This window comes from Hylobates moloch, unplaced genomic scaffold, assembly GCF_009828535.3.
Source record: "Hylobates moloch isolate HMO894 unplaced genomic scaffold, HMol_V3 SCAFFOLD_8, whole genome shotgun sequence".
Classification (NCBI taxonomy): domain Eukaryota; kingdom Metazoa; phylum Chordata; class Mammalia; order Primates; family Hylobatidae; genus Hylobates; species Hylobates moloch.
In genome coordinates, this window is record NW_026652283.1 from 53,627,019 (window position 1) to 53,654,813 (window position 27,795).

Here is a 27,795-nt window from a genome sequence, read left to right on the forward strand (position 1 = left end):
ATTCTCATTTGTTTTTTGCACTGAGCCAGCACGTTCTTGTCTTTAAGACCTTCACACCCCAAGACTGCTCTCTGATGTCCAGGATTCCCCAGGGCCTTCTCATAACATTTTTCTAAAGGGAAAATATCCCTTTAGAAATTACTGTTTGTTTGAAATATCAATTGTTGGGGGCAAGAGCAGTCTTCCTTATGGAAGCTTGAGGCACAGATATTTAAAGAACTGTGATTTTACTGTGTTCAAATACATATGGTAACAAATTTCATGGGTAGGATACAAACAAAATAAACCTTTGGAATTGGGTAAACTTCTAAAGAGCAGGCTAACTCTGAGCCCAGTATGTGCAGTAGTCAGAGGGGCCCTTTGGTCAATGTGTATAGTTATAAGAAGATCTGAAAACGTTTCTTAATGTGGGGCTCTCTGAAGGCAACAAGAGGCCTTGTTGAGAATGACAATGTCCCCACATTAGAAATGGGAAGAGAAGTTCTGAGCATAATCGGACAGGCCATCTGCAAATGGCAGGCACAGGCTTCTGTTACCGATGTCTCACTCCTCACTATGGAGCAGGCGGCGCCCCCTAGCCTTTATTCTTATATTTATAAAGCTTCCTATCTAGACTCCAAATCAGAAAAATATACATCAGTCATCATTTTTTTTAGAAAGAAATAAGAGAAAGCACTAGCTAACCTGTATTGCGTAGGTATTATGTAGTGTCCACACAGATTGCCTCATTTATCTTCAGAGAAGCACTGAAATAGCAGCTATTCTCAGGAGACTAAGAGATGCGGCACCGTACACTACAGTTGCCTGCATTGGAATCCTGGCCCCGCAGCACCAAACCTCTCCCTGACCCAATTTCTTTACTTGCAAAATAATAATAACAATAATAATAATACCACCAACTTCAGGGGGGCTGTTCAGAGAACTGAAGGGGTTAATGTTATTAAAATGCTGTAACAATGACTAGCACATAGTAGGTACATAAGTGTTTACTTAAAAATAAAGCTCCCAGGCTGGGTGCGGTGGCTCATGCCTGTAATCCCAGCATTTTGGGAGGCCAAGGCAGGCAGATCACAAGGGCAGGAGATCAAGACCATCCTCACCAACACAGTGAAACCCCGTCTCTACTAAAAATACAAAAAAATTAGCCTGGTGTGGTGGCGGGCGCCTGTAGTCCCAGCTACTCAGGAGGCTGAGGCAGGAGAATGGCATGAACCCAGGAGGCGGAGCTTGCAGTAAGCCAAGATTGCACCACTGCACTCCAGCCTGGGCGACAGAGCAAGACGCCATCTCAAAATAATAATAATAAAAATAAAGCTCCTGGTTGGCCGCAGTGGCTCACGTCTGTAATCTCAGCACTGTGGGAGGCCAAGGTGGGCAGATCTCCTGAGGTCAGGAGTTTGAGACCAGCCTGACCAAAATGGTGAAACCCCGTCTCTACTGAAAATACAAAATTAGCCAGGCATGGTGGCGCATGCCTGTAATCCCAGCTACTTGGGAGGCTGAGGAAGGAGAAACGCTTGAACCTGGGAGGTGGAGGTTGCAGTGAGCCAAGACAGTGCCATTGCACTCCAGCCTGGGCAACAAGAGTGAAACTCCGCCTCAAAAAAATCAAAATAAATAAATAAATAAATATAACGCTCCTATCTTGTAGCTGGAGAAACTGAGGCTTAGAAGTGAAGCCATGCCTCCAGATCACACAGCTTGCATATGCCTGAATTGTGCTACAAATCCCAGCTTAGTGTGGCTCCAGAACCTGGTCCCATAGCCACTGGTCCCACGCTGAGCACCCCTGCATGGGCATGGGGCACTTGGCTCCAACCACTGGGACCCCAGCCCCTTGGTACTCAAGGGACTGTGGTGGGAGGGGAGGGAGAAGACCTGATTCCAATCACCATTTATCACCTCTACGTAACAGGCATGACCCCGGGCATGAACTGGGACCCCAGAGGGTCAGGCACTCCTTCAGCCAAGCTGTCTTTCCCCTTCCCAACCCCTGTGCCTCCTCTCTCAGGGCTGAGAGGCCTGGAGACAGCATCTGGCTTCAGCTCAGACTCTCAGCTGTGCTTGTTGAGTTTCAGCAGGAAAATCACTCAGGCCGACAGTACAGTTTAATTTCATGCCTACTCTCATGCCTGTCTCCCTGCACTGACTTGGAGCATCTCCCGTGCACTGGCACGTCCCACCTTTGCAGCTGGGAAAAGCTCACAATTGGTCTATGGAGAAGTCCATGAACCAATGGCAGAATGGTGAGCTCTCTGCATTAGGAAAGGGGAATGGATCTTTATAAAGCACCTACTATGTGTCAGCTGCAATCCAGGCCCTTTACATAAACTGCTGCATTTGACTTTCCCAACAATACTATGGAGAAACGTAATCATCCCTGCTTTCTAGACAGGGCACTGCAGCTGGAAGCACTGGGGAGCTGGCTCATGGACGCCCCATATGAGACAGAGCGGCACCTGGGTAAAGGACCCCATTTCCTCCAGTGGGGCTAGAGCATCCCTAATGTTCCCTCCCTCCCAAATATTTCACTCCAGTCCCATGGAGTGGAACACTGTGGAAACAACATTGGCTTTGGAGCCAGACGGACCTGGTTCAAAGCCCTCTTCTACCAACTTACTAGCTGTGTGATCTTGGGCATGCTATTTGATCACCTTCATTAATTTTGGGGATTAGCAGCTACGTGTGTCAGCAATCTGGTCCAATGCTCAATAACAGCAGGTGTTATATTTGATTTCCGTGAAGGAGATAAGAATAAACAGAAAGGTTTTTAAATGCAAAGGTCCAGCTCCTGCACTTCCCATGGCTCCCAGCAGGGGTCAGGCCAATGCCAGTCTAAAAGACCCAGGCAGCCAAGACCCTAGAATTGGCAGGAAAACCCCTGCTCCCAAACTGGGGCTCTCTCTCCATTGCTATCCAGGAATTGCAGGGAACTTCAGGGCAGCTCACCTCTCTACCCAGGTAGGAGCCTCCCTTTTCAAAGATCAGGGCCAGGTACTCTTCGTTATTTCTCGCAAAGAATCCATCAATCTCCTCCAGCCTGCAAGAGACAACTCTGGCAGTCACTCTGCACAGCCAGGAGAAATAAGACAAAACTACCGGCAACGTCAGGCGCTAGTGATGCAGTGCTGCAGGTACGGCCATCCCGCCCTCCTCCGCTTCCACACAGGGCCCTCCAAGGGAGTCAACCAAACCTTTAGTCTCAAAGGATGTTGCTCTTGTTATCTAACCCTGGCTCTTCATCTGACCTACCTTGGGTGCTTGATTTTGTTTCTGCTTCCTGTCTCTTTCAAGAGTCAGGAGTGGGCCGAGTGCGGTGGCTCATCTCTGTAATCCCAACACTTTGGGAGGCTGAGGCGGGCGGATCACCTGAGGTCTGGAGTTCAAGACCAGCCTGGCCAACACGGTGAAAGCCTGTCTCTACTAAAAATACAAAATTTAGCCGGGTGTGGTGGCGGGCACCTGTAATCCCAGCTGAGGCAGGAGAATCACTTGAACGCTGGGAGTGGAGGTTGCAGTGAGCTGAGATCGCGCCATTGCACTCCAGCCTGGGCTACAAGAGCAAAACTCCGTCTCCAAAAAACAAACAAAAAGAGTCAGGAGTGGGTAGGAGGCCGTGTGGGGAGGGGGACTGGGAAGGGCTGCTTTGAGACCAGTTGTCTCCATGTGCTGGGGCAGGCCCAGGCTGACTGGAAGTGGTTTTTATTGGTCCCCTGAGAGCTGGGGGCATTAGAATCCAACAGCTGTAAGTCTGGAACTGTGACAAGTCACGACCAAGGGGGAGATGTGCTCTTTTCTCCCTAGAGTAGGCATTAAAAAGGAATGAAAGAATCAGAAAGCCTTGGGTTCAGGAGACCTTAGAAGCCATCTATATCTCTAACCCAATCTCCTTATTTTAAGATGAGGAAACTGAGGCACAGTTTCCAAAACAAAACAAAATCTAAAACAAAACAAAACAAACAAAAACATGGCATTGATGCTGGAGCCCTGCCAGTGACAGTCCAAATGGATATGCTAGACAGCTGAGGGCCAGAGTGCACCCCACTGGGGTGGAGGAAAAGAGGTGTTGAGCCTTTAGGGTGGCATCAGGTGGCCAGCCTCTCAGACCTCTTCCCTGGATCTTCCCTAGGCTGGCAGAAGAGCACAACCTACATGGGGGCCAGTACCCCTTTCCCCACTCCCACCCTCAGACTTCAGAAGAGGCAGCTCACCTTTCATCACACATCTCTATCTGCTTCCTAAAGTTCTTTAAAAGGATTGCTTTGGGCTGGGTGCAGTGGCTCATGCCTGTAATCCCAGTACTTTGGGAGGCCAAGGAGGGCAGATTGCCTGAGCTGAGGAGTTTGAGACCACCCTGGGCAACATGGTGAAACCCCATCTCTACTAAAAATACAAAAAATTAGCCAGGCTTGGTGGCAGGCGCCTGTAGTCCCAGCTACTCGGGAGGCTGAGGCAGCAGAATCACTTGAACGCAGGAGGTGGAGGTTGCAGTGAGCCGAGATTGTGCTGCTGCACTCCTAGCCTGGGCAACAGAGCAAGATTCTGTCTTCCAAAAAAAAATGAAAAAAGAAAAAGGATCACTTTGAAAGACCTTGACAGGTTTGCTTGATCTGTTGATTTTGAGATACCCCAGAGCTGAAAATGTGCCATGAGGATGTACGTGTGTGTGTGTGAGGAGGGAGACGGAGACACAGTCATTGAGAAATGGAAGAAGCAAGGACCAGGGCACAGGCTGATATGGGTGTTTTCTGGAGAGACAGGGTCTGGCTGTGGAACCCCAAACCACATAAAGACTATGCTGCATCCAGGGTCCCCTGGAGGCCCTCTGGAGGATGGAAAATTGGGAAAGATGACAAAGGAGTTATTGTGAGTTGGATTCAACCCCAACTGACACTTGGAAACACAATCTCTCAGCAGGGCCATGTCTCTGAGGGCACCTGCACATAAACTTTTAAGAGAGCCTCTGTGCAGCAACAGCGGCCTTGTGAGGCCTTCTTAGCACCTGGGGCCTCCACTGTGTACAAGGCTGGGCTCCCTCTAGCAGCCCCTGCTGGTACATGGATTTGTTCTTTCTTGGCAAGAGTCCTCCGAGGTGGGCATTATCCTATCTTGAGTTCTGATCCAGAACTGGGGGGCCTAGTGTTTTAATCTAGCTGCCTCCTTCTTTGGGAGAGTATGGGCAAGACCCCACGCACCTTACTGTCTTCATTTTTCTGGAAAAGAGGCAAGCTGGGAAGCTTGCCTGGTCGACAGATACAGAGCATGGGCCACTGCACCTGATGCTCTGCCGTACAGAGAGCCAGGGGCCACCCCCATGCCCCAGGCATGACCACCTTGTCTCCACCTCCCCGCCATTTCCCTCGAAATATTTGATCTTCTTTTTCCTCCTCATGCCATTCTCACTTTCAGTAGCCTTCCTGGGGGCAGAGCATGTGAAATCCTGCTGCGTCCCCCAAACATTTTGAGGGCAGGTGGCAAGAAACAGCAGCAGGCACAACCTGGAGAAGCCCCATCCATCTTTTCCTTCCCACCTGGTGGGATGGACCCTTGCACCCATCAGTCAGCCCCAGGAAAACAGCACTCTTCAGCAGGACCTGCGCGATAGGAAGCCCACCACCAGCCATCAGCTGCCACTTGGTTCTGGAGTAGCTCCAGCAGACTGGGGTGTGAGCCGCACAGGCAAAGGCAGCAAGGAGAATAAACTGGGGTCCCCACCCTGCTGTTCCCACCGCCCTCTCACTCCCAGGCCTGGGATCCTGGCCCACAATGCACTAAGCCTGCCCCAGCCCAAAGTACTTGGCAGGCTCCAGTGGGGGACAGGCTGGGGGCCACGTGTCATGATGGGACTCCAGGGCATCAATGAGCCTCTCCCGCAGCGTCTGCACGTCAGCACCAGCCACTGTAAATGAAAACAGGCATGAGCGGGGTGTCAGGACAGCAGAGCTGCTTCCACAGCACACTGGCCACCTTCATTCCCAGAAACGAAGGGCTGAGGGCATAGCCAGCTCTGAGACAGACGAGGCGTGAGTCCTTCCCGTGCTAGAAGAATGGGGCTTCAGGGGTCCTCCTGTAGCCCCAAGTAGTGCAAAGATACCCATCCCTCAAACAGGAAAGAATCCTCAGAACTGGGAGCCATCAGGACTTTCCCCAAGGGCTTTGGTCTGCTCTCTGGGTGCCAACCCCACTGTGAGAGGAGAGCTCTTCTGGGAACATGGTGCCCCTGCCCCGACCCTAGGGCCTGGATACATCCAACCTGAAGGGCTTCTTCAACCTACCTTTCCCTAAGGCTGACTGGGAGGACAGTTTTGGGAAGACACAAGTTAGGCTTCCCGTGGGGACCACCTCACCCTCAACCCTGCCGACTGCCAGGGCTTTCTCCACCCCAATAGAAACCCAGGCGAAGAGGGAGGGTGGGGGAGGAAGATGCTAACAGGACAACCAGAGCCGGGCACCCACCTGGAAATACTGCTCCCGAGCCGTTCTTGGAAAAGGCCTTGAAGAACTGGAAGCAAATACACAGGTTGGCGTCAGTGATAGATAGTGGCCAAGAGTGCAGCCACGCAGGCCTGCTCTGAAAATCTGCCTACTTATTCAATGCGGTGGCTGGGCAAATCACTTAATGTTGTTGAGCCTGTTTCTTTCTTCTTTTTTCTTTCTTTCTTTCTTTCTTTCTTTCTTTCTTTCTTTTTTTTTTTTTTAGACAGCGTCTCGCTCTGTCGCTCAGGCTGGAGTGCAGTGGCACGATCTCAGCTCACTGCAAGCTCTGCCTCCCAGGTTCGAGGGACTCTCCTGCCTCAGCTTCCCGAGTAGCTGAGACTACAGGCGCCCGCCACCATGCCCGACTAATTTTTTTGTGTGTATTTTTAGTAGAGATGGGGTTTCACCGTGTTGGCAAGGCTGATCTCAAACTCCTGACTTGTGACCCGCCCACCTCAGCCTCCCAAAGTGTCGGGATTACAGGCGCCCGGCTGAGCCTGTTTCTTCATCTGTAAAACGATGAGTTGGGGGGAGTTGCGGGGAGGTTGCTCTAGGAGCTGGATACTGGCTCCCTCCCGTTACCCTCCCACACCCCTCGGAAGCATCCACGGATCCTGTGGGCAGCAGTTCATACACTTTCCTCCTCGAGGGCCATTTCTATGCAGCACAGTACCTAGCATGTAATTACTGGCAACTATTTATCGAATGGATGAGTGATGAAGTACCATTGCTGTTTTCCTTTGCAGACACATCTGAAAACATGAAGTGCAGGCACTTCCTACGTCCCTTGGGAAATGTCAGCTTGCTTCTGTGTCGATGTGCCCTTGTTCCTTACTTGGGAAAAGGGGCTTACAGGCTGTTGTCTCTGTCCACTGAGAAGTCCCAGCCCAGCACAGCAGACACAATCAAGGAAGGGGTCTCCAGAACACGTCCTCTTGAAGGAGGGACCTGAGTCCCTGGGGAAACATGCCTTGCTACAGACTAGCTGATTTAACTCATCACTTTGTCCTCTTTTCCCATGTACATGACACCCCAAGCCTAGTCTGTCACCTCCTTGGGGCACGAGGACAGACAGAACAGAGCCTGACTCCTGGCAATCTGGGCTTCTGCCCAGGCGGCAAGACAGCTGCCAAGGCTTTTGCCTGTGCTCTTCCGATTCAGGAGGGAACACAGTTGAGCTGTCCTGGAAGCCGGCCACTGAACTGCCAAGGGGAGAGCCTGCAGGCTGGGAAGAGGCTTCTTCCTGTGGGACTCTAGCCTCGGGGCCACTTTTCACTACCTTGGACTTCTGCCTCCAACAGCCAAACACTGGTTTCCTTCTCCCTCCTTGGGATAGAGCTGTTTGGCCTTATCCCAAGTTGGCAGCTGAGAACAGGCCCCGGGCTCTGGCAGACCTGGTTCAAGGACTGGTTCTGCTTTGCTCTTGCTGTGTGACCTTGGGCAACGCATCAACTGCTCCGAACCTTCATGTTCTCATCTTTGAAATGAGGATGACGCCATCTACCTTGAAGACTTGTGAGGATTCCATGACCATACACCTAAAGTGCTTAGCACGGTACCTAGTGCATACCTCAAGGAACCGGTAAACAGCACCATCATCACCCACCACCAGCATCCCCCTCCCTCCTTCATACCTTTTAAACACTAGGAGCCATGATCAGCTAGGACTTGTTTGTTACAGACATTTGTAGGCAGAAAATCTGGAAGCCACCTGCTACCCTCTCCCACATGAGGAACAAAGGCTGCAGAGAAGCCACTTGTCTCTCCCCATCTGCAAGCTTCTGCTCCCTGTGACCTCCCCCGGGCCCTTACTCCTGCTCACTGCTTTACTCTCTCTTTTCAAAACATTAATATAAACTTTTATTGTGGATGAAAACCATCCACTTATACATACCACATGTATTTAAATAGTGTTCTTTACAGTTATTTAATTTTATTGGCCTATTAAAATTATGTTATCCTAATACTTAAGAAAATGATCATAAATTTCCTTGATTATGAGATCACATTGATCATGTAAGTTACGGCATTTATGGACTGACACTTTTTCATGAACAAAATTGAAGATACACCTATTTGGGGTTTGGTTTGCAGACAAATAATAAACCAGGTCAGGTGCAGTGGCTCGCACCTGTAATCCCAGCACTTTGGGAGACCTAGGAGGGAGGATCACTTGAACCCTAGGCAACACAGTGATGCCCCATCTCTACAAAAAGTTAAAAATTAAAAATAAATAAAATTTAAAAACAAAAAGGAAACCTGAGGGTGATGTTGCGCTGCAGTTACTCACGGTGATGGTGCTCTTGTTTATTTACACACAGGTTACACTTTGACTGGTTTCTACACATATGAGAACAACACTGACATCATGAAGCCTTGAACTGGGTGGCTTTCCCACAGATACAGCTGTTATTTTTACCTCTGAAAAGTAATATGGTCATTTTTTGTCATCAATCATCAGGTGACCCACATCTGAGCAGGTACCCATATTAAAAGGGGCTTGTATTACTTCTATCAAAAGGCAGCCTCTCCAGGCCAGGTGCCGTGGCTCATGCCCGTAATCCCAGCATTTTGGGAGGTTGAGGTGGGCGGATCACTTGAGGTCAGGAGTTTGAGACCAGCCTGGCCAACAGGGTAAAACCCCATCTCTACTAAAAATATAAAAATTAGCCAAATGTGGTGACATGCACCTGTATCCCAGCTACTCAGGAGGCTGAGGCAGAATTGCTTGAACCTGGGAGGTGGAGGTTACAGCGAGCCAAGATCACGCCACTGCACTCCAGCCTGGGCGACAAAGAGAGACTCTGTCTCAAAAAATAAAAAAAATTTAAAAAGGCAACCCCTCAAGATCCCAGCAGCCACAAGCAGCTTGGAGTCTGACCAGGAACCTCGGTCAGCCAGAGTGGCCCAGGGGGATGCAGGGACCCCAAGAGCCTCTCCCCAGGATGCAGGCTGAAGGCAAGGCCCTGCTGCACCTCAGCTGTTCCCTTCTGTCCTCAGAAGCTTCGCACCCACCTCCCAGGCCAATGTCTCCTCCCACTTCTGGCTCCCACGCCTCACGCTCTTCAGGAACTTCTTCCTAGCCATCTCTCATCATTCCTCTTTTCTACTACAGCCCCCCAACTAGGCCTACAGATAGATTTCAATCCTTCTAGTCTAACCTTAAAAAAGGAAAGGGTGGGAAGGGAAGGAGGATGGGGATGAAGAGAGGCCCTCCTTCCTTCTCAAGTGACCGCATTTCCTTCCCGTGTCCCCATGCTGCCAACGTTCCTGGAACAGCGTCTGCCCTTGCTCCTCAGACTGCCCTCTCGCCATCCCCACAACCCTCAGCTGAAGCTGTTCTAGGGAAGCTCCGTGGTGACCTTCTCTTCAGCCACTCCAGTGATCTCTCCCCGCCCTCCTGGCCTCTCTGCGGTACAGATGTTATTACTGCCTGCTTTGTCTTCCCATGGCGAGCATTTGTCATCTTTTGTGCCACATTTTGTGGTTGCTCTCCTTTGTTGCCTTCACGTTGCCACCCTCCCCTGGTTGGCTTGACACTGACCAGCCCTACTTGGCCCCCTTGCCCTGGTCCTAGCTTCACTTTCGACTGCTCTCCTGTGCCCATTGCCCACCCCCATCTCCTACCCCAGTCTCTCCTACAGACACACGTCAGGTCCTGACACTCTTCTGTTTAAAAAGCTGTTGAAGGCACTGTCACAAAGAAGTTGCTCAGTCTTGCTTCTAAATGATGAGTGGATAAAGGCATCAATGAACAAACCTATCATTTCTCCCTTGCCAAAGCCAATGACTTTGTCCAAATGATTTGCCATCTAAACCCTCTGCATCTCAGCCTTCACCTGTCCTAGACTCCTGGTTCTTCCTGGTGGCCTCCACTCAGGTGTCAGGATACAGCCCCTCCCCTACCATCCCCAAGACTGAGTCACCCCTCTCCCAACCTGCTTTGCCACCTGTGTTTACCTCACCCAGCAACCGGTCCTCCTCCCTACCACCCACACCATCCCCCTCTCCAAAAACCCATCATCCAGTTAGCTGACAAGTCCTATGAATTTGACCTCTGTGTTACCTCTTCAAAAGTCCTCTCCTTCTCCACCTGCCTTGTCTAGACCAGGCCCGACAGATGATGACGTATTTTTGGGTCACTGCATCAGTCCCCACCTTTCATGCTCTCAGAAGTTTTAGTATGCTCAATCTTTTCATACTCCAGCTATCTTCCTCACTGCTACTAAGGTTAGTTTTCTAAGGCACAGTTCTGGTCTGAACATTTTGCTCCTCCTCAAATCTCTTCCATGACTCCCCACTGTCAATGAATAATGTCCAAACTCACTGCATTCAAGGACTTCCAGGCTCCAAACCCAAGCTCACCTCACATTGCCCTCCATTCCACTGCCTCCATTCCATTGCCACTCCAGCTGCAATGAACTTCAACCTGAATCCACCACTCACCCATGCACCCACCTTTGACCAGGAAGCAGGACGACATTTTATTTATCTCTGCAAGCTCCACAGTGTCTGGCATCTCTCAACAGACATCTGTTCAGCTGAACAGAGAATCTCTGCCCTTTGACCACGCTGGAAGCTCATGTGGAAATCAAGTCAGGGCACATTTTTGTCCTCTGATCAAAATGTATCCTTATTAAGTCAACCATTGGGGCATGTGCCCTGCCCAAGGGAAACCACCACAGCTCCCTGGAAGCAGGCAATTAAGACTTCAGGAGTGTGTTGCTTTTCTCCAGGAGCAGTCAGCACCCATCCCTTTTCTTTCATCACTTTACACAGGAGCTTCTGGAAGACCTCCAGCTGCTCCCTAATGGCAGAAAACCAGGCAACACCAGGCTGGTCTTCACGAAACTATGGAGTGACTGCTTTCTTGGGGCCAAAAGAGCTCAAGAGAAAGCACACTTCCCAGGGGTGACACTGATGGCATTCAATTCCAGCTTTTATAATGTTTTAAGGAAAATGGTCCAGCCTCCAGGTATTTCATAGTAAGCCCATGAGGATTCATTACCTTAACCACTTCCAACACCATGGATTATCCATGGAAAAGACCCCCAAAACAGCAGCTGACTGCTGAGAAAGGGGCCCACCTCCTTTTTCCGAAGAGAGACAGGAGACACCCTGGAGTCCTGTCTTCCTCCCTGACATCTCACCTTCTAGCAAAAGCCACAGAAGGTAACAGCCCAGACTCTGTACTCTCACAGGGCGTCCCTGCTTCCAAACCTGTATTCAAGGACCTGCCATTTCTGGGCTCCCTCCTCCCCCAGCTCTGCCTCATCCCTCAACATGAGCCTCTGCCCAGCTGGACGAGTCTCCTCAACACACCACCTCGCCCTGCCCACGGAGGGCCTTGGCTCTCACCTTCTCTCCTGCCTATGAGGCCCGCCCACACTCCTCTTCTCTCCCAGCCAAACCCCATCTGTCCTTCAACACCAAGTAGAAGTCCCCTCCTACACAAACTCCTCTCTGATGAGTGAAAGAGCTCCGTGGGCCCAGCAAACTCCTGTGGCATTCCCTGGGTACCTATCCCTGGCTGCCTCTCACTGGCCGTGGGCTCTGGGGATCTCACGCTCCTGGCCACACCTGCAGTGGTGAGTGCGGTGCTGGGCACCCAGCAAGTAGGCCCGCAGTGGCTGCTGACAGACGGATGGACTGCCACACAGTCCAGCAGCAGCCACACAGCAGCTACCAGCAGCCCCATGGGTGGCCCAGGAGGGAGATGGAACAACGGGAAGGAAGCAAACTAACTTTTACTAAAGTCCAAATCACACCAGCGTGATAGCACTTTCATGTGGAAGACCTCACTTCACACTTGGCAACAGTCCTCTTAGGTGGATGTTATCATCCCATGTTTACAGACAAGGAAACTGGGGCCAACGGCTGGGGCACTGATAAGTGACTTTCCAAGCCACATACAGTAAGCAGCGAGGCCTGGATTTGAAACCACATCACTGATCTCCTCAGAGCCTCGAAGAGAGAAGGCCAGCCCTTCCCCACCCCTATGCTGCTGTGCTGTGTACCCCTTGTTCCGGCCAGGCCTTCGGCCATAAAAAGTCCCATTCTATTCCCACTGAAGGGCGCTCCTGAGGCCCACAGAGAAGCCCCTTGACCCGGAAGTTCCAGCCTCTAAGTCGCCAAGCTCCAGCCAGAACCTGCAGCCAACCAGCCCCTCCCTCTCCCACACCTTTGTTTCCTTCCAGCTGGGCTCTGGCTCCAGCCTGATGGGGACCTGACACGGCTGGCCCGCCCTTCAGGGCCCAGGTGTTTGCTAAACAGGCTGGGCTGGTAGAAGTTCACTGTTTGCTCATAGTGACAAAGGGCCGGAGGCAGAAGAAAAGGACAGTCACACATGCCACTGGGGGAGGCCAGACTCTCGTGTGTGGGCCTGTCCCCATCATACCAAAAGCACTCTCTCCTCCCCCTGCTTCACATGGGCCCTTGCCTTTCAGCGCTTCATGGACAGAGTGCAAGGACAAGCTCCAGCCCCCAGGGGGCAGCAGGCAGGGCAACAGGGCTATGTCTCTGGCCCACCAGCAGTCCCCAGGTAAGCCTCTGGCAAGGGCACACGGGTTCTTCATGGCCCCGAATCTCTGGATATTGGAATCTGTTTGAGTACTGTTTTCCAAACACTAGAAGCAACCTTGTAATGAGCTGTCAAATCAATGTATTTAATCACAGCCGTATTTAAAAAAAAAAAAAGAACAGAAAATATCACAGTTTAACTGCACTTAGTAAGTTTAACTGCACATTTTGTTTTATGAAACTTTTGTTTTAGTGATAGCAGATATATACCAACTTTGGGATCACAATCTAAAAATGTGTATTGCTTATAGTCGGTCACAGTAAGAAACTATTTAAGAGCCACTGTGTAGGACCTCAGAGCAGGGACCTGCCAGCTCAAGCCACTTGGCCTATGGACTGGGCACTGGGTGCCTCCCCCTGGCCAAAACTGAGCCACAGCTTCCTCAGGAGAGGCAGGAAAGGCTTTGCCGGGGGAGGCCACCGTGTTGGTCTGTGGACAGATGACTACCAGACTGGCCCTGCCAGGTGCTGGCCGTCTGGAGGCAGGGGAGGGCCAAGGAGCCCAGCGAGGGCCCTCCCAGCGCCCCTCCCACAGCCAGCCAGGCAGTTCAGGAGATGGTGACTCATCTGAGGCATCCAGGCTGCGTGTGCTGCGTGACATGGGGTGGTGCTGAGGAGCCTCTGACCTCCTGGGCCTGGGCCGCCTCCTTCGTCTCTGCTGTGCCCAGCCTCTCCCAGGCAGAGTCAGAAAGCTCAGGTGTCAGGCCCTACAGAACTCCAATCGGTCGTCCTGCCCTAGCTGCTGTACCAGTGTCAACCCCTCCCCTGGGGGCTGGGCAGTGGCTGCACCCCTGTGGCTCATGCTCACTGGGAGAAAAATATCAGCCTGTGAATGACGGTTCCTGCTGCCACACTAATTTGCCCACAGCTTCCCACTCAGGGCCACTCACCCTGGTTCAGCCAAAGGACCAGAGTGCCCTGTTTGAATATTTTCAATTACACACCTTAGGGCCAAGGATAGCACCATGTCCCTGCCAGAAAGGCCTTTTATTTCAAAGGGATGATTGACATGCAGTCTCTCTGCTGCCACTTTTCAATGATGCGGCAGTAGCTGTTGGTTCGCCACACCCACACTATCAGGAGACCAACCTGGTCTCAGCTAAACCTGGGGCCTGGGGGGCCCTGACGCTATGTGGTAACAGTTTAGGAAGGGACTTCTATTAGGTGTGGAAACCCTGAATCCAGTGGGGGTTGCACTGGGCTCGAGGAACAGAAAGGTCACATGGAGTTAGAGTTGGACGTTCCTGGTGGAGCCGCCGCCTTACTTCCCGGATGGATGTGGCTGGGGTAATTAAGCTGAGTTCTGGCTCACAGTTCTGCTTGAAACTTGGCCGCCCCTACCCCCAGCTCGGAGGCATCTTGTTCCAGGGACAATGCTTGGCATTTCAGCTTTCAAAGGCACTTCCTAATTATCCTCAATGGCTACAGAAGAAACTGCTTTTCTAGATCCATTCTGGTGGGAGGGTACATATTATTTATAGCTGGTGATACAGAGACAGAGATTTGAATTTGGCTTCTCTAATCTGGAAGGAAACTAATTGGATTAGAGCCAGGCCTGAGCCCAGGGGAGGGCCCTCACCATAACTGCAGCAGCCTTGCTGCCCTGGGCTATCCAGGGCCTCCTATTTGAGAGCCTTGGAAGCTGTTCAGACATTAATTAAGCTGTTGATCCCCTGCATTGGGCAGGCTGGCAGGTAAGGCATCATCAGAGATCTCGTGCCACTTTCTACCACAGCGGGGGTGACAGAGCCCTCATGCCTTGGGTGTGATAACTCCCGTGCTGGGGATCCCTGCTGCTTGAGGCACTGACATTCTGACAGTGGGGTGAGGCTACCCTGACAGGTCCCTTCTTAGCTACCTGTGGTTCAAGGCATTTTTGCCTGAGAAGGCTGAGGCTTGCCAGAGTGTCTGGGGTTCCCTTATGGGGGACCACTAGGCTTCTAGAGTCTGACCCTACCCACAGATGGGTCAGAGCCTGAATCCTGGTTTTATAGAGTTAGATCAGACCTCTTAAGGCTTGGAGGTCAAGAGGGAGAGCAATTGAAGAGGACCTTGGGAGCAGGGAGCTCTCACCAACCCAAGTGATGATCACCTCCCAGCTCAAATCAGAGCAGCTGAAATCTGCCCATCCCAACACATCCCACATGGCCCCTTTCCCATACAAAGGGAAACAAAGCAGGCCCAGCCTGCCTTCCCCTCCTGTCAGTCACACACCCTCACAGTCGGGAAGCCAGGGATGTTGAAGTCTCTGCAGACTGCGCTGTTGGTCTCCTCAGCACAGTCCAGGGCGGCGAGATTCAGGGCCGGCCTCCAGGCTGAAAGGACAAAAAACCCAGGGGTAAATAAGAGGGGCTGGTACCTCCTCTGCCTGCCCACCTCCCCCAATGCAATGCCTCACCCCTGCCAACCCCACAGCACCTGATCCCAAAGCTCTTATGACAAAGGTCACACCTTCCTTGGAAAAGGACCTCTGAGATATTCCGGTTGGTCTGCGTTTAGCTAGCATCTCACAAAAGGGAACCTGTGTTTTGGATGATTAGCATAAGTCACACTGCCTCATAATGGTATCTGTTTCCCCATTACTAAGCGGGGCCGGGGATGGGGGCTGCGAGATGTTGCAGGAGTTTGCCCTGCTCCTCGCCATCCCCCCAGCCCCCCACCTCCCCGGGAAAAGCCCTGGTATTGCCTCTGTCCCTGGGGCTCTAAATGGGATCAGTTCCAGAGGGTGGAGAACATGCCTTAGGGGATCTGGAATTCCCCAGGGGACCCTTGGGGAAGTTTCCTAGGGCCAGAGATACTGGTAGTGGGCAGAGCTTGAGTGACTGGGGTAAAGGGTATCAGGCACTGGGTCCCCAGCCAGAAATAGGAGCATCTGGAATCCAGGAACTTCGGGGAAAGAAGCCTTGAGGCCAGAGTCTGGCAGATTAACCCCGCCCCTGCATCAGGCCCCAGGCCACAAGGCTGCTGGCCGCTGAAACATTGGCAGAGAGAATAATGGCACCATTCTGGGCCACAGCCCAGGATCTGAGAAGAAACAAGCTCATATACCAGGCAGCTCTCCTGAGCTCAGGTTCCAGGTCAGGTGCCCTGTGAGCATCCACCAAAGTTCCACCCACATGGAGGCTGCTCCAGCTGGAAGCCAAGGTGTGCACAGAGGAAGCCACACAAGCCGTGAGGGGGCAGTGACAGGGACCAAATCATGTGGCACAGAACTCTCAAGTTCGGACCCAGCCAGGAGAGGTCAGCCCCACAGACCAAGGCATGGGCTCAGCAGGAAAGGTGGAAACAGAGTTGACCCTAGACCATCGGTCCAGTGGGCAGGGAACTGCCTGAGCAAGGTGGAGGAGGAGAGGACTGGCAGAGACCAGGCTGCCTGGAGAGGAGGGTTTTTGGGAGGCATGGGAGCCAGAATAGAAGGGAGCAAGAAGGGACCAGACTGGGAGTGTCTGCCTGGACAGCTCAGGATGACCTCCATGGCAGCTAGACCCACATGCGTCTCTGGGGCAGATGAGAGGAGGAGAGGCCTGCCTGGTGGCAGGCACAATTCCCATTTGAAGCTCATGCCCCAGGGGCAAGGAGTGGAATTTACACAGGCAGCCCACCCAGCAGCCATTAAGTACAGAACACTAATATCTGAATAACATCCCTGATGGTCACAGTTTTACCAGGACCTCTGACCCCACTTGATATGGTCTGGATCTTGTCCCCTCCAAATCTCATGTTGAAATGTGATCTCCAATGTTAGATTAGGTGAAAGGTATTAGATTCCGTAGTGAAAGGTATTAGATCTTGGGGGCAGATTCCTCATGAACAGCTCGGCACTGTCCCCTTGGTAACGAGTGAGTTCTCACTCTGAGTTCTCGTAAGATCTGATTGCTTAAAATAGGGTGGCACTTCCTAACCCCCTCCTGCTTCCTCTCCTGCTTTGCCTTCTGTCATGAGTAAAAGCTCCCTGAGGCCTCCCCAGAAGCTAAGCAGATGCTGTGTACAGCCTCCAGAACCCTGAGCCAATTAAACCTCTTTTCTTTATAAATTACCCAGCCTCGGGTACTTATTTTTAGCAATGCAAAAACACCCTAATACTCCACCCTAGAACTTACTCCTTACGATGTCTGAGAAGAACACAATTTTAGAAGGTATCAGAGCTCCTAAGAACACTTTATGCCTGGGGAAGGAGTGTTACCCTCACCTCCACGAGACAGATGCAGGAAGAGCCTGGCACACCCTGACGCATCCCTGGAAAGAAGGCAACTAAGCTGGCCTTTCTTGGGGCTGATACAAGGGAGGAGGCTCTGGGAGCTGGGAGGAAGGCCTGTGGCCACACCACCCCCTTCTTTCCCCACCTTTCTTGCTGGTAGTCTGCTTTTGGCATTGTAGCTTCTGGACTCCTCGAAGGAGGGAGGTGGGTGGGGGGTTGGGAAGAGGAAGTGGATGGAGGTATTTACCAGAGTCAGACTTCAAAAGTATTTAGCAGAGTCAGGTGAGCTATATTCTATGATGCCATTTCCCCAACCTCCTCAACACCCCCTCACCACACACTTTTTGGGGAGACTTCTTGACTCCCTTAGCACACAAGGATAGCAACTTGACCCTATCCAAGTATCTGCAAGCTGGGGTGTATCCTTTGGCTTTAAACCTCACCTGCAAGGCAGCCTGCACACAAGGATATCAACTTGACCCTATCCAAGTATCTGCAAGCTGGGGTGTATCCTTTGGCTTTAAACCTCACCTGCAAGGCAGCCTGCACAAAGGCAGGTATGGTCGGGGCCTGTTGCATGCCAGGCCCAGGATGCAATCCCTCTGCCCCTACCAGCGGATTGCTGATCCTAACCTGCCTCCACATCCTGTCCACTCTCCTCTGAAGTCTTTTCCCTCACCCAAACCTCCATCTCCTCATGCCTGTCCTAGGTTGGCATGAACCGGTGATCTGGTTTTTTACTGACCTCACCTCCAACCTACCCTCCGTGTCCCATGAGCTAGTACAGGTTCTCATGGCAGGGCATCTAGAGAAACATCAACATATTATTTCTCTCCTGGTGAGGTTCTAACGTGCTCCACCCTTCACTGGCCTCTCTAGCCACCAAATGATCTTTTCCTTCTGTGGATCTGATTATGTCAATCTCTATTCAACATTCTCTGGGGGCTCTAACTGACTTTAGAAGAAAATCTACAACCAGAAGGCAGTTCTTCATTTGGCCCCTGTCCACATATCCAGCCTCCTCCTACAGTTATTTTACGTTAAATTAAGTCATAGATATTCACAAAATATCGTTTCTAAGTAAATTAAAATACTGAAACAATAATTGCTGAACATAAGTTTAAAGTATATATGCTTTGGCATCTTGTTTTTGTATGGCATAGAGAATATAACTGGGTCTGTAATAAGCATGGAAAGCTGAGGAAACATGTTTTTAGAAATTATGAAATGGTGAATGTTAATAGAAGACAGTTCACAATGCTTGCTAGTTTTCACTAGAAATTAAGATTACTAAGGAGTAAAAACTAATTAATATAAGCAACTAAAACTAGAAATAATAAGGGACATAATTCTGTATGCAAGGGAAGTATGGCACGGTTTATAAAGGAAGTCATAAAATATAAGGATGTATTTTAATTAAGGGAAAAAGAAAGTCATTTTGTTCTAAAGTAGAGTGACTGGTTATTTCACAATGAGAAAAAGGAACAGTACAGGACAAACTAATGGATACAAGGAAGTTGTGAAGAGAAAAGAACAAGTGTGGTCGAATGGGCTAACTTATAGTTTTTGTGTGGCTTTTTTTTTTTGATGAGCCTTAATATCAAAAGTACACTGATGAAAAATCAGAATTTGGTTCTCTCTGTTAAAACAAGGTTTTCTTGAAGTATTGATCTGTTCTTAAAAGGAAACAGTGGGCCGGGTGCGGTGGCTCACGCTTGTAATCCCAGCACTTTGGGAGGCCGAGGCGGGCGGATCACGAGGTCAGGAGATCGAGACCACAGTGAAATCCCGTCTCTACTAAAAATACAAAAAATTAGCCGGGCGTGGTGGCGGGCGCCTGTAGTCCCAGCTACTCGGAGAGGCTGAGGCAGGAGAATGGCGTGAACCCGGGAGGCGGAGCTTGCAGTGAGCCGAGATTGCGTCACTGCACTCCAGCCTGGGCGACAGAGCGAGACTCCGTCTCAAAAAATAAATAAATAAATAAATAAATAAATAAATAAATAAATAAATAAATAAAATAAATAAATAAAAGGAAACAGTGAAAGGTTTTTCTGTACCTTTTAGGTAATTCTCCTAAGAAAGAAAGATCCTTTGTTTCATCAAGATGATTCCTTGTGCTTCATGTTGTCTTTATTAGGTCCTTGATTACTTAAGAAAATGGAGTCCTCTGTATAAAACAGCTGTTTTTTTCTGCAACAATGTAACATTCTATATTTTCCTTTTGAAGTCTTTTAATTATCATTCTGGTTAGATGAATGACTGTGACTTAACAGTGACCTGTGATCCTATTTTGATCAAGTGATTTTTTTGTTTTGCTTTTTTGTTTTTGTTTTGAGATAAGGTCTCACTATGTCATCCAGGCTGGAGTGCAGTGGTGCGATCGTGGCTCCCTTGTCCTCGATCTCCTGGGCTCAAGTAATTCTCCCACCTCAGCTGCTTAAGTAGCTGGGACCACAGGTGCACACCACCACACCTGGCTAATTTTTTTAAATTTTTATATAGAAATGGGGTCTTCCTATGTTGCCCAGACTGATCTTGAACCCCTAGGCTCAAGGTATCCTCCTGCCTCGGCCTCCCAAAGTGTTGGGATTACCGTCATAAGCCACCATGCCCAGCCTGATTAAGTGTTTTAATTTTAAACCTTTGACATTTTGTACAAACTTTCCAAAATCAAATTCTAAATTAAGGCTTTCTGAACTTGAAGTAACTTTGGAACATTTCAGGGGGCCCTGGAACATCTCAGGGGGCCCTGGAACATCTCAAAGATTCTGCAAAGGAGAGATATTAAACTAATTAGGCTCATTTGATATATTAATTATATGGGAAGCATTGTCAAACAAGAAATGATGTTTAATCTTCTTTGAGTTATATTTATTAATGTATTTTTATACATTATTAATGTGTATCCCCCAAATTATATGATATTCCTAGAAATATGATTATTATCAGCCTTAATTTTGGTTATTAGGTTAAAATGTTGTATGCACAGCAATAACCAAATTTCCTTGTCAATTGTGACATTATTATTATGAACTCTCATCAGATCTTTAACCACAACCATTTTGTCTTATTGTCTACAGTTAATTGCTTTATTCTGATGTTTTTCTAAAAGCTTTTTTCTAAGCAACTATAATCCTAAAGTGCTTCATCTTCAAGGAGATCCACGGAAAAGTCTCTGATAAGTGCCATTTCTGATAACTTCGAGATAATATGATTGGACTGGGAAAGAATTTCCAGAACGCTAATGAAAAGAAACTGATGGGTCTGCAAAACTGATAAGATCAAGCAGAACAAGAATTAATTACATGAGACTAAATGAACTAATGAAGAATTATGGGTTTTTATGGTTTTTAAATTTGAAACGTTGCTGGTTCTTTTTAATGTTTTGTTGTCCAGATTTAAGAAAACTTATTTTCTTTTAAGCTATCTGTAGTTTACAGCAATTTGGTAAGTATACTCTTGTGAACAAAAATGGAAACATTTTCTCCCTACAAGATCTCTCTGGAATTCAGAAACTATTTGTGAATATTCTTATTTTTATCCAATACTGTTATTTGCATAAGTTCAATGAGTATCTGCTCTCTTTAAAACAAGATACAACAGGAAACACTGGTCATATTACCAAGGTTTTGAGTGTGATGCCATACTTGAGAATATACGTATGATGAACCTATAGGTACTGCAGGTGAAATCTGAAGTTGGGCTTGGTTTGGCTTCCTAGCCTGGAGAGGTTGTTGAAAGTCCAATCTGGTAAGTTTGTTGAAAGTCCTTATCGATAAGTTCTAGCAAAGCAAACTTAAGAAGAGCCTATGTGGTCAGTCACTATTCTTGCCATGCTTATGTAAATAATCAGGCCAAGTTTGATGAGACTAAACATATTTGCAAGCAAATTAGTCTTACTCCGATTATTTTTACTATTTTAATTTAATTTAATTTAATTTAATTTAATTTTATTTTATTATTTTATTTTATTTGAGATGGAGTCTTGCTCTGTCATCCAGGCTGGAGTGCAGTGGCGCGATCTCGGCTCACTGTGACCTCTGCCTCCTGCTTACCCTGATTATCTTTGATAGAAATGGGGGTGACTATAGAGAGAAAAAATATGTTCCTAAAGAAAAACTATAGTACATCTGTTATTAGACTGTAGCCTTGTTGATCATTTTCAAGTTTTTATCATCTACCTATAAGATGGATTGAATCCTGAATTCTTGCAGTTTCTTCCAATAACTAGCTACAATTCTCCAACTAAGAACAAGAACTGTTCTGTGCCTAAAGCCCTACAAGCAGAAGCTGAACAACTTGTACATTTCAAGGGACAAGTCTCATGCCTGATGTGTACGCCACACAAAGAGTTCACCAAAATGCCCAATGCCATAACCAGAGACAATCAAACTGCAAACCAGGACAAGAAGGTTGGCAACTGCATGCTTTCCCAAAACTTCTGAACAAGAGTTTCATTGGAATAAGACTTCCACTTTATCCTTGATTACATCTACCTTTTTTTGTCTGGCAGGATAATGCTGTAGTTAGAATTTCACAATCAGTGGCTTCTGTGGGTAACTTCACGAAATCTTGGATTTGTCACGCTAAACCCAGATCTTTACATGACCAAAAGGATCCTTTAGTCCGCCCAGTGGGTAACTTCAGCAACATCCCTAACACAACTGTTGTTCAAACTGTACTAGTGGTCCCTTTTATAGAGTCAGACTTTCAGACCCACGTGTTCTCACTTCCTGCTTTAATTTAACCCAGTCATGGGATACTAGATAACAGAACTGCTACCTACTAGAGAACAGGGAATCTGTGCAATTGCTGACAGTTTCTGTTGCACATGGACAGACACATAGGGTATTGAGACTCAGCTGCAAAAAAATGAACAAATAGTACTTGGTTAAAAAGGGTAAATTCTTCATCTAGCTCATTCTTTGATCTCTTCAATTTTAGTTGGTTTAGTTGGTTTGGTTCATGGGTCCCTGGCTAAGCGTCATATTGTAAACTTTTAGTATTGTCCTGGGGAGAGTCATTATAGTAGTTTCCCTGTTACACTGTATCCTCTCAAAGAGTCTTAAATGTCTATATGCAGCCATCTGCTGAATGCTAAATGGTCTCTCTCCAGCTGGAATGATCAAAACTCCAAGAAACGCATAATGAGGACACCTTAACCTATAAATGATGTGTTAAGACTGAAAACCCAAAACGATGATTACTGAGAGTAGTGCTGATGCCCTGTTTTAGTAACACTCTCACCTAGGTGAGAACCTGACCAAAAGGGGAGAATTGTTAAATAATATTTCTAGGAGGCCATTGGTTGGGACTGAGCTCCTGCACAAGGCCCGAGAGACCAAACCAAGATGGAGCCCCTCAAGCTGAAGTTCCACGCCACCAAGCCAAAACTAAGCTGTCGATCTGACCTTCCAAGATCAGGAGAGAGTGAGTTAACAGTCGAATCTTCAAACAAGCCAGTTTCAGCCAACATACAGAAGTCTCCTCTGCTTTAACCTTTAAAAGGGACCGAAATAACCAATCTGATTTTTGATCTGTTTCTACTTTCTTCAGCCTTTTTCTGTCTATAAAGCCAAACTCCTCTGCTCAGCTCATCAGAATACTCATTCTGTAAGACAGAATGTGGTGTTGTACGATTCTAGAATCACAAATAAAAGCCAGTTAAGATTTTTGAATGTGGTGTAATTTTGTCTTTTGACAAGTAACAGGAGATGGAACAGAGAAGGTCCTTATCTGAGTGCTCCATTGTTAAAGCAAAGCTGCATTTAAGCTTTACTGTCAACGCAATGCAGAGTTCGGTGACAGAGGCTTTTTGAAGTGTCAGGTGACTTAAATGCCTAACACCAAAATGATCACCAGTATCAGTCTAGCTCTACTACTGGAGAGAAAACCTTTTCCTGGTGCAATTATTGCTCTGAACAGCATAATTTTTCTACCAACCACAGAATAAATGGACTAATGGAGAGGAGAAGGGTGGCAAGGCAAGAGAAGTTGGACAGCTGTAAATTTTAGATTGATGGGTGAGGGGATGCCCTCTGGTGAGGGTGTTCTGGGGATTCTGCTGAGTCCCCACTGGGGGCTTGGTCTGGAGTCAAGGGCAGCGTCCCCTGCCCCACTCACAAATGCTGGGAGGGCACTGGGTGGGGCAGGAAGCCTTGCTTGGAGTTTAACTGGCTGCAGCACCGTGAGCTCCACATGTCTCTCTGGACCTCTGCTTCCTCCTGGATCAGCGAGGACCAGGATGAATGATCTCTAATGCCCCTTCCAGCTCTGACAACCGTTCAGGTGCTGGATGGCAAACAACTCTTAACAAGAAACATGCAGCCTCCAAGTGTTAAGTGGGTCTGGGCTTCCATGAAGACAGAGGCACAGATTTACCCAAACCACCAAGAGCCAGTCAGACCTGGTGGTCTAGTGACTAGAATCTACTGACCCTCAGCTCTGGACTCTACACCGAAGTCTTCAGGAGCTCTCCTGACACAGAGAGTTTATGCCCTGTTCAGCTGGTCAGCACTATGCGGTCACCAACTCATGCCTTCCTTCCTCCTTGCTGACAGTTTCTGGGCAGTGACGTCACTGGATGGACAAAATGCCTTCTCTACCCCTCACACCTGGCTGACACCCCCGGTCTGAGTCAAGAGGATCCACGGCACCAGTAGAAGGTTCTACACTCACACTGTCATTTGGAATCCTGTGAGGCTCAGGCCACTGGCCACCATGAACGTGCAGTGGGCTCCTACTCTGTACCATGCTCTGTGCGGGGAATCACAGGTACACATAGCAGATGTGGCCTGTGCCCTGGAAGAGAAGGGGGGCAAAACCAACACTGCTCACTGTCACTCAAACACACGCCTTACGAACCTCACCTCCATAGCTCAGCAAATGCTGTTTTTCCACCTGGAGTATCCTTCCTCCTCCACCCACCTCTCTACCTGCCCAGGCTCCAGAGAGCCAAAAAGAGCTGGAGTCAATGACCTCCTCCAGCATCTATGTAAACCTGGAAAGTTACTTACCTGTTTTAAAAAAAGAGGAAGACAATATCCATAGTTCAGATATTTTCCCGGGTAAGGATTGTCATAATGGCCTGTGAAGGCCCTTAGCAAAGTGCTGGCATAAGGCAAGCATGTAATAAATAACTACCGGCATGAAGGCCTTTGGTGATCAGATTAGCCCTCTGTGACTTCCCCTCCCCTGGGTTCCTATAAGAAATGGCTGAACCACTCCTTAGGCCTTTTTCAAACACAGCTTTGTAATACTTGCCAATTTTTCTTCTGTGAGTAGCTCATTTCCCCAACTGCAATGCAAACAATGCTTATCACTCAACAAATATTGCTGATTGATTAGCCAGTGAATAGCAATGAAGGTCTAAATTGGATACAACCAATTTCCAAAACATATGGTGAGACAAAGGGAGCTGCTCTGGAATAGAAAGGGGATGAACCAGGTTCTCGGAAACACAAGCTCTGCCCTGGGGCAGCAGGTGCCCTAGAGAATCTACTGCCCTAGTCACTGAAGAAATGAACCCTATTCAGTCAGATTAAATGCCTGAAGCCAGCCAAGTATGGCTGCAAAATTCTTCTCTCTCCCTGTGACCTTCACTCTGTCTCTGTTCCTGCCTCAAGATACAGGTGTCCTCAGCAGAGAGCATGGGCCGTACTCACACAGCCCAGGGTGGGATGAGAGCAGCCCTCTGTGGGCCCACAACCAACCTTTCTCAAGAAACCTCAGGACAGAGAGATGAAACGAGACCAACCCTAGCTTCTCAGCAGGGCCTCACCAGGGAACACCTCTTTGGGTTAGAGTGGAGGACATTCTTCATTGCAGGCTGACAGCAGATTCTGCCAGTGCCCTCCCAACATGATCTGGCTCAAGGGCTGACTTACACCAATGGCTCACAGGAGACCTCCAGTTTCCACTGAAATCTCCCACCTCCCATTTACCCTGGCTCACCCCCACAGACTTTGATCCTTCCATTTCCTTTTCAGAGGTTAAATTCTGGTTTCGCTTTCTTATTTTAGAGAAAGGCTCCATGCACTGGGGAATCCCGTTTGGAAGTGGTAACCCTCATCCAGGAGCAGACTGGGTCAGTATCTAGATATGCAACTCATAGGAAAACTAAAACTCTGCATTGCAAGAGGCCAAACATGTGAGTCAGCTGGAAGCTAATCTTTCCCTCCAGCTCTCTCAAGAAGGAAGAAATTCTAGAATAAGTCCATCTGCAGCCACTGAACACCTCTTGTAACCTCAAAGTGGAGAGTAATCTGGGAATTTTTATGATGTTCATGCCCACAATGTCCCCTGAGATCACCTGCTCTTAGGTGTTCCAGTTCCATGATCCATGTTCTTCCTCCCTCCTCCCCTGACCAGATGTGTTGACATCACTCCTCCCCTGACCGAATGTGTTGAAATGGTGTGAAGCACTGCTCAGAAAGGCAGGTTCGGCTAATGGGACCAGTGAGGCATGCAGACAAGTGTAAACTGGAGGTCAAAACGGCTTATAAGTTTCATTTTAAAATAATTTTCCAGGACCATATGGCTAAAAGACGTACACATGTTTCCATCTCGCCTCTTCAGAAACCAATCTGCAAGCTGCTCAGGAGAAGAGGGAGGGTGAGTCTGAAAACTAACATCTACAAAGGCACTGTTCTACCACAAAGAGTTGAATTTATCAAGAAATACCAACAGTGGACCAATGGTTCCAGTTCCCCTTTCTCTAGAAAGAGGCCTATTTCCAAAGATGCCCACAGTTCTCATTCAATGACCATTTCAGGGCAGGAGCCTGTGCTAGCGACCTAGCACCAGAGTCAGGAAGTAACTCCATTCAGAGGCAGCAAGTCAGGAACAAATCACTATCACTACACCACTCCTGCCCGCCAAATACCCACTACCACCTGGGTTAGGTGGATGTGTGACACCACAGGAATCTTTAAATTGTGGAAAGGAAACTATGAGACAATGTATGCCCAGTACTTAGTAAGGTGCCTGAAATGATAGGTGCTCCGTAAATATTAATTACTATTATTACCATACTTCCTCGACCTTAAGTCTTAAGTGTTTCAAAATTTTAGCATTTCTGTAATAGAGTTCACCTTCAAATCTTTATACGTGTAGTGGTTTTTTCCTATCCTTCTACCCGTTGGGCTGTCATAAAATGAACAGTGTGTCTCACAGGTGATGGTGTCTCGGAATCCAGTAAATATAGTTTTGCTGCCTCAACCAGGGATTGGGAACATGGACCAAGAGCCAAACACGCACCAAAGGCCTCTGGGTGCATGGGGTTAAAATATAAGGGTCTGAGCGGGGGAAGAGAGAGAAGGATGTGGCCCAGAAGCTAAGGAGCTGGAGGCGGCAGGTCAGGAGAGGCCCGGAACAGAGACAGGAAAACTGCCAGGTAGGCATACCCACATCGAAGACAAAAATGAGAAAGGAAGTTTATGTACCACCTGGGTCAACCAGTCGAGGGAGTGGAGAAAGGCGGCAGGGAGGCAAAATGGATGTCCGTTCCCTTTTCTCCCCAGCACTGACCCACAGCAGCTAGGGAACCTGGCAGGAAGATGACATGGGTCCCTGGAGGAGAGGAAGAGGACTGCCACAAGGCTGGACTAGGAAACGGTAAGGTGTCAGCGGACCATGCGGAGGAAGGAACAAAGGAGACCCCTCGCAGGGGAGGAGGCAGAAACCTGGCGGGGGGCGAACCGAGCGAGCAGGGCAGGTCTGGGGGCCCAGGCCGCGGAGAGGGGAGAGAAGCTCGGGATGAGGGCCAAGAGGAAAAGGCAATGGAGCGGGAGCCAAAAATGGAGCTGAGAAACATGAAGGTGGGGGCGTGGGATGCGCGGAGAGGAAGAGGTGGGCGGAGGTGACTGGAAGAGGGACGCGCTCCCGGAGTAGGGGGCTGCCCACCGGGCAGGTGGAGGGGTCCGCCCCCGCTTCTCACCTTTGACGTCTTCGGCCAGCGCTTTCCATGTCGGGGCGAAGGCGATGCAGTGGCCGCACCAGGAGGCGAAGAACTCCACGGCCCAGGCGCTGCGGGAGCCCAGCACCGCTCCGCGCACCGTGTCCGCCTGCAGCAGCGTCAGCGGGTCGGAAGGCGAATAGAGCGCCGAGCGCGGGGCCGCACTAGCGCCGGGAACCGCGAGCAGCAACAGCAGCAGCAGCAGCAGGGACGGCGGCGGCCCGGAGCCGCGGTTGCACCTCCCCATCCTCGGCGCTGCGCTCACCACCACACGCAAATACCGGATGAGTCGGGTCCCGGCGCCGCGGCACCGCCAGCCTCCGCCCGCAAGGAGGAGCCACGTGGCCCCGCCCCTAAGCCCCCGCCCCGCCCCGCCGGCCGCGCCTGGGCGCGGGAGCGGGCGGGGCTGAGCTTGTTGCCGGGGCTGGCTCTGGCCGGGCGGTGAGCCATCCTTTCGTGGTCCGCCGAGGCCTCAGAGCTGCGCGACCCGGGTTCCCGCCTCAGGCCCCAGGAGGCGAGGTGTACACTCCGGTAAAGGAATGGAGCGTCCGCCGAGCGGTCGCTGCGGGGGGGGGCCTTGCGGAGG

At 49.4% G+C, this 27,795-nt stretch overlaps 1 protein-coding gene across 1 annotated transcript in view; it reads right to left on the reverse strand.

Moving 5' to 3' along the window:
- The window catches only part of QSOX1 (quiescin sulfhydryl oxidase 1), a 42,887-nt gene extending 15,346 nt beyond the window's left edge, over positions 1–27,541 (reverse strand). Inside the window, exons 1-5 of the mRNA XM_032160853.2 lie at positions 27,192–27,541; positions 15,271–15,371; positions 6,457–6,502; positions 5,797–5,899; positions 2,950–3,040 (exon numbers count right to left, since the gene is read on the reverse strand). Coding sequence (XP_032016744.1) covers positions 2,950–3,040; positions 5,797–5,899; positions 6,457–6,502; positions 15,271–15,371; positions 27,192–27,456 — 606 coding nt within the window. The 5' untranslated portion in view covers positions 27,457–27,541. The remainder of the gene's footprint in view (positions 1–2,949; positions 3,041–5,796; positions 5,900–6,456; positions 6,503–15,270; positions 15,372–27,191) is intronic.
- Positions 27,542–27,795: the final 254 nt, after the last annotated feature.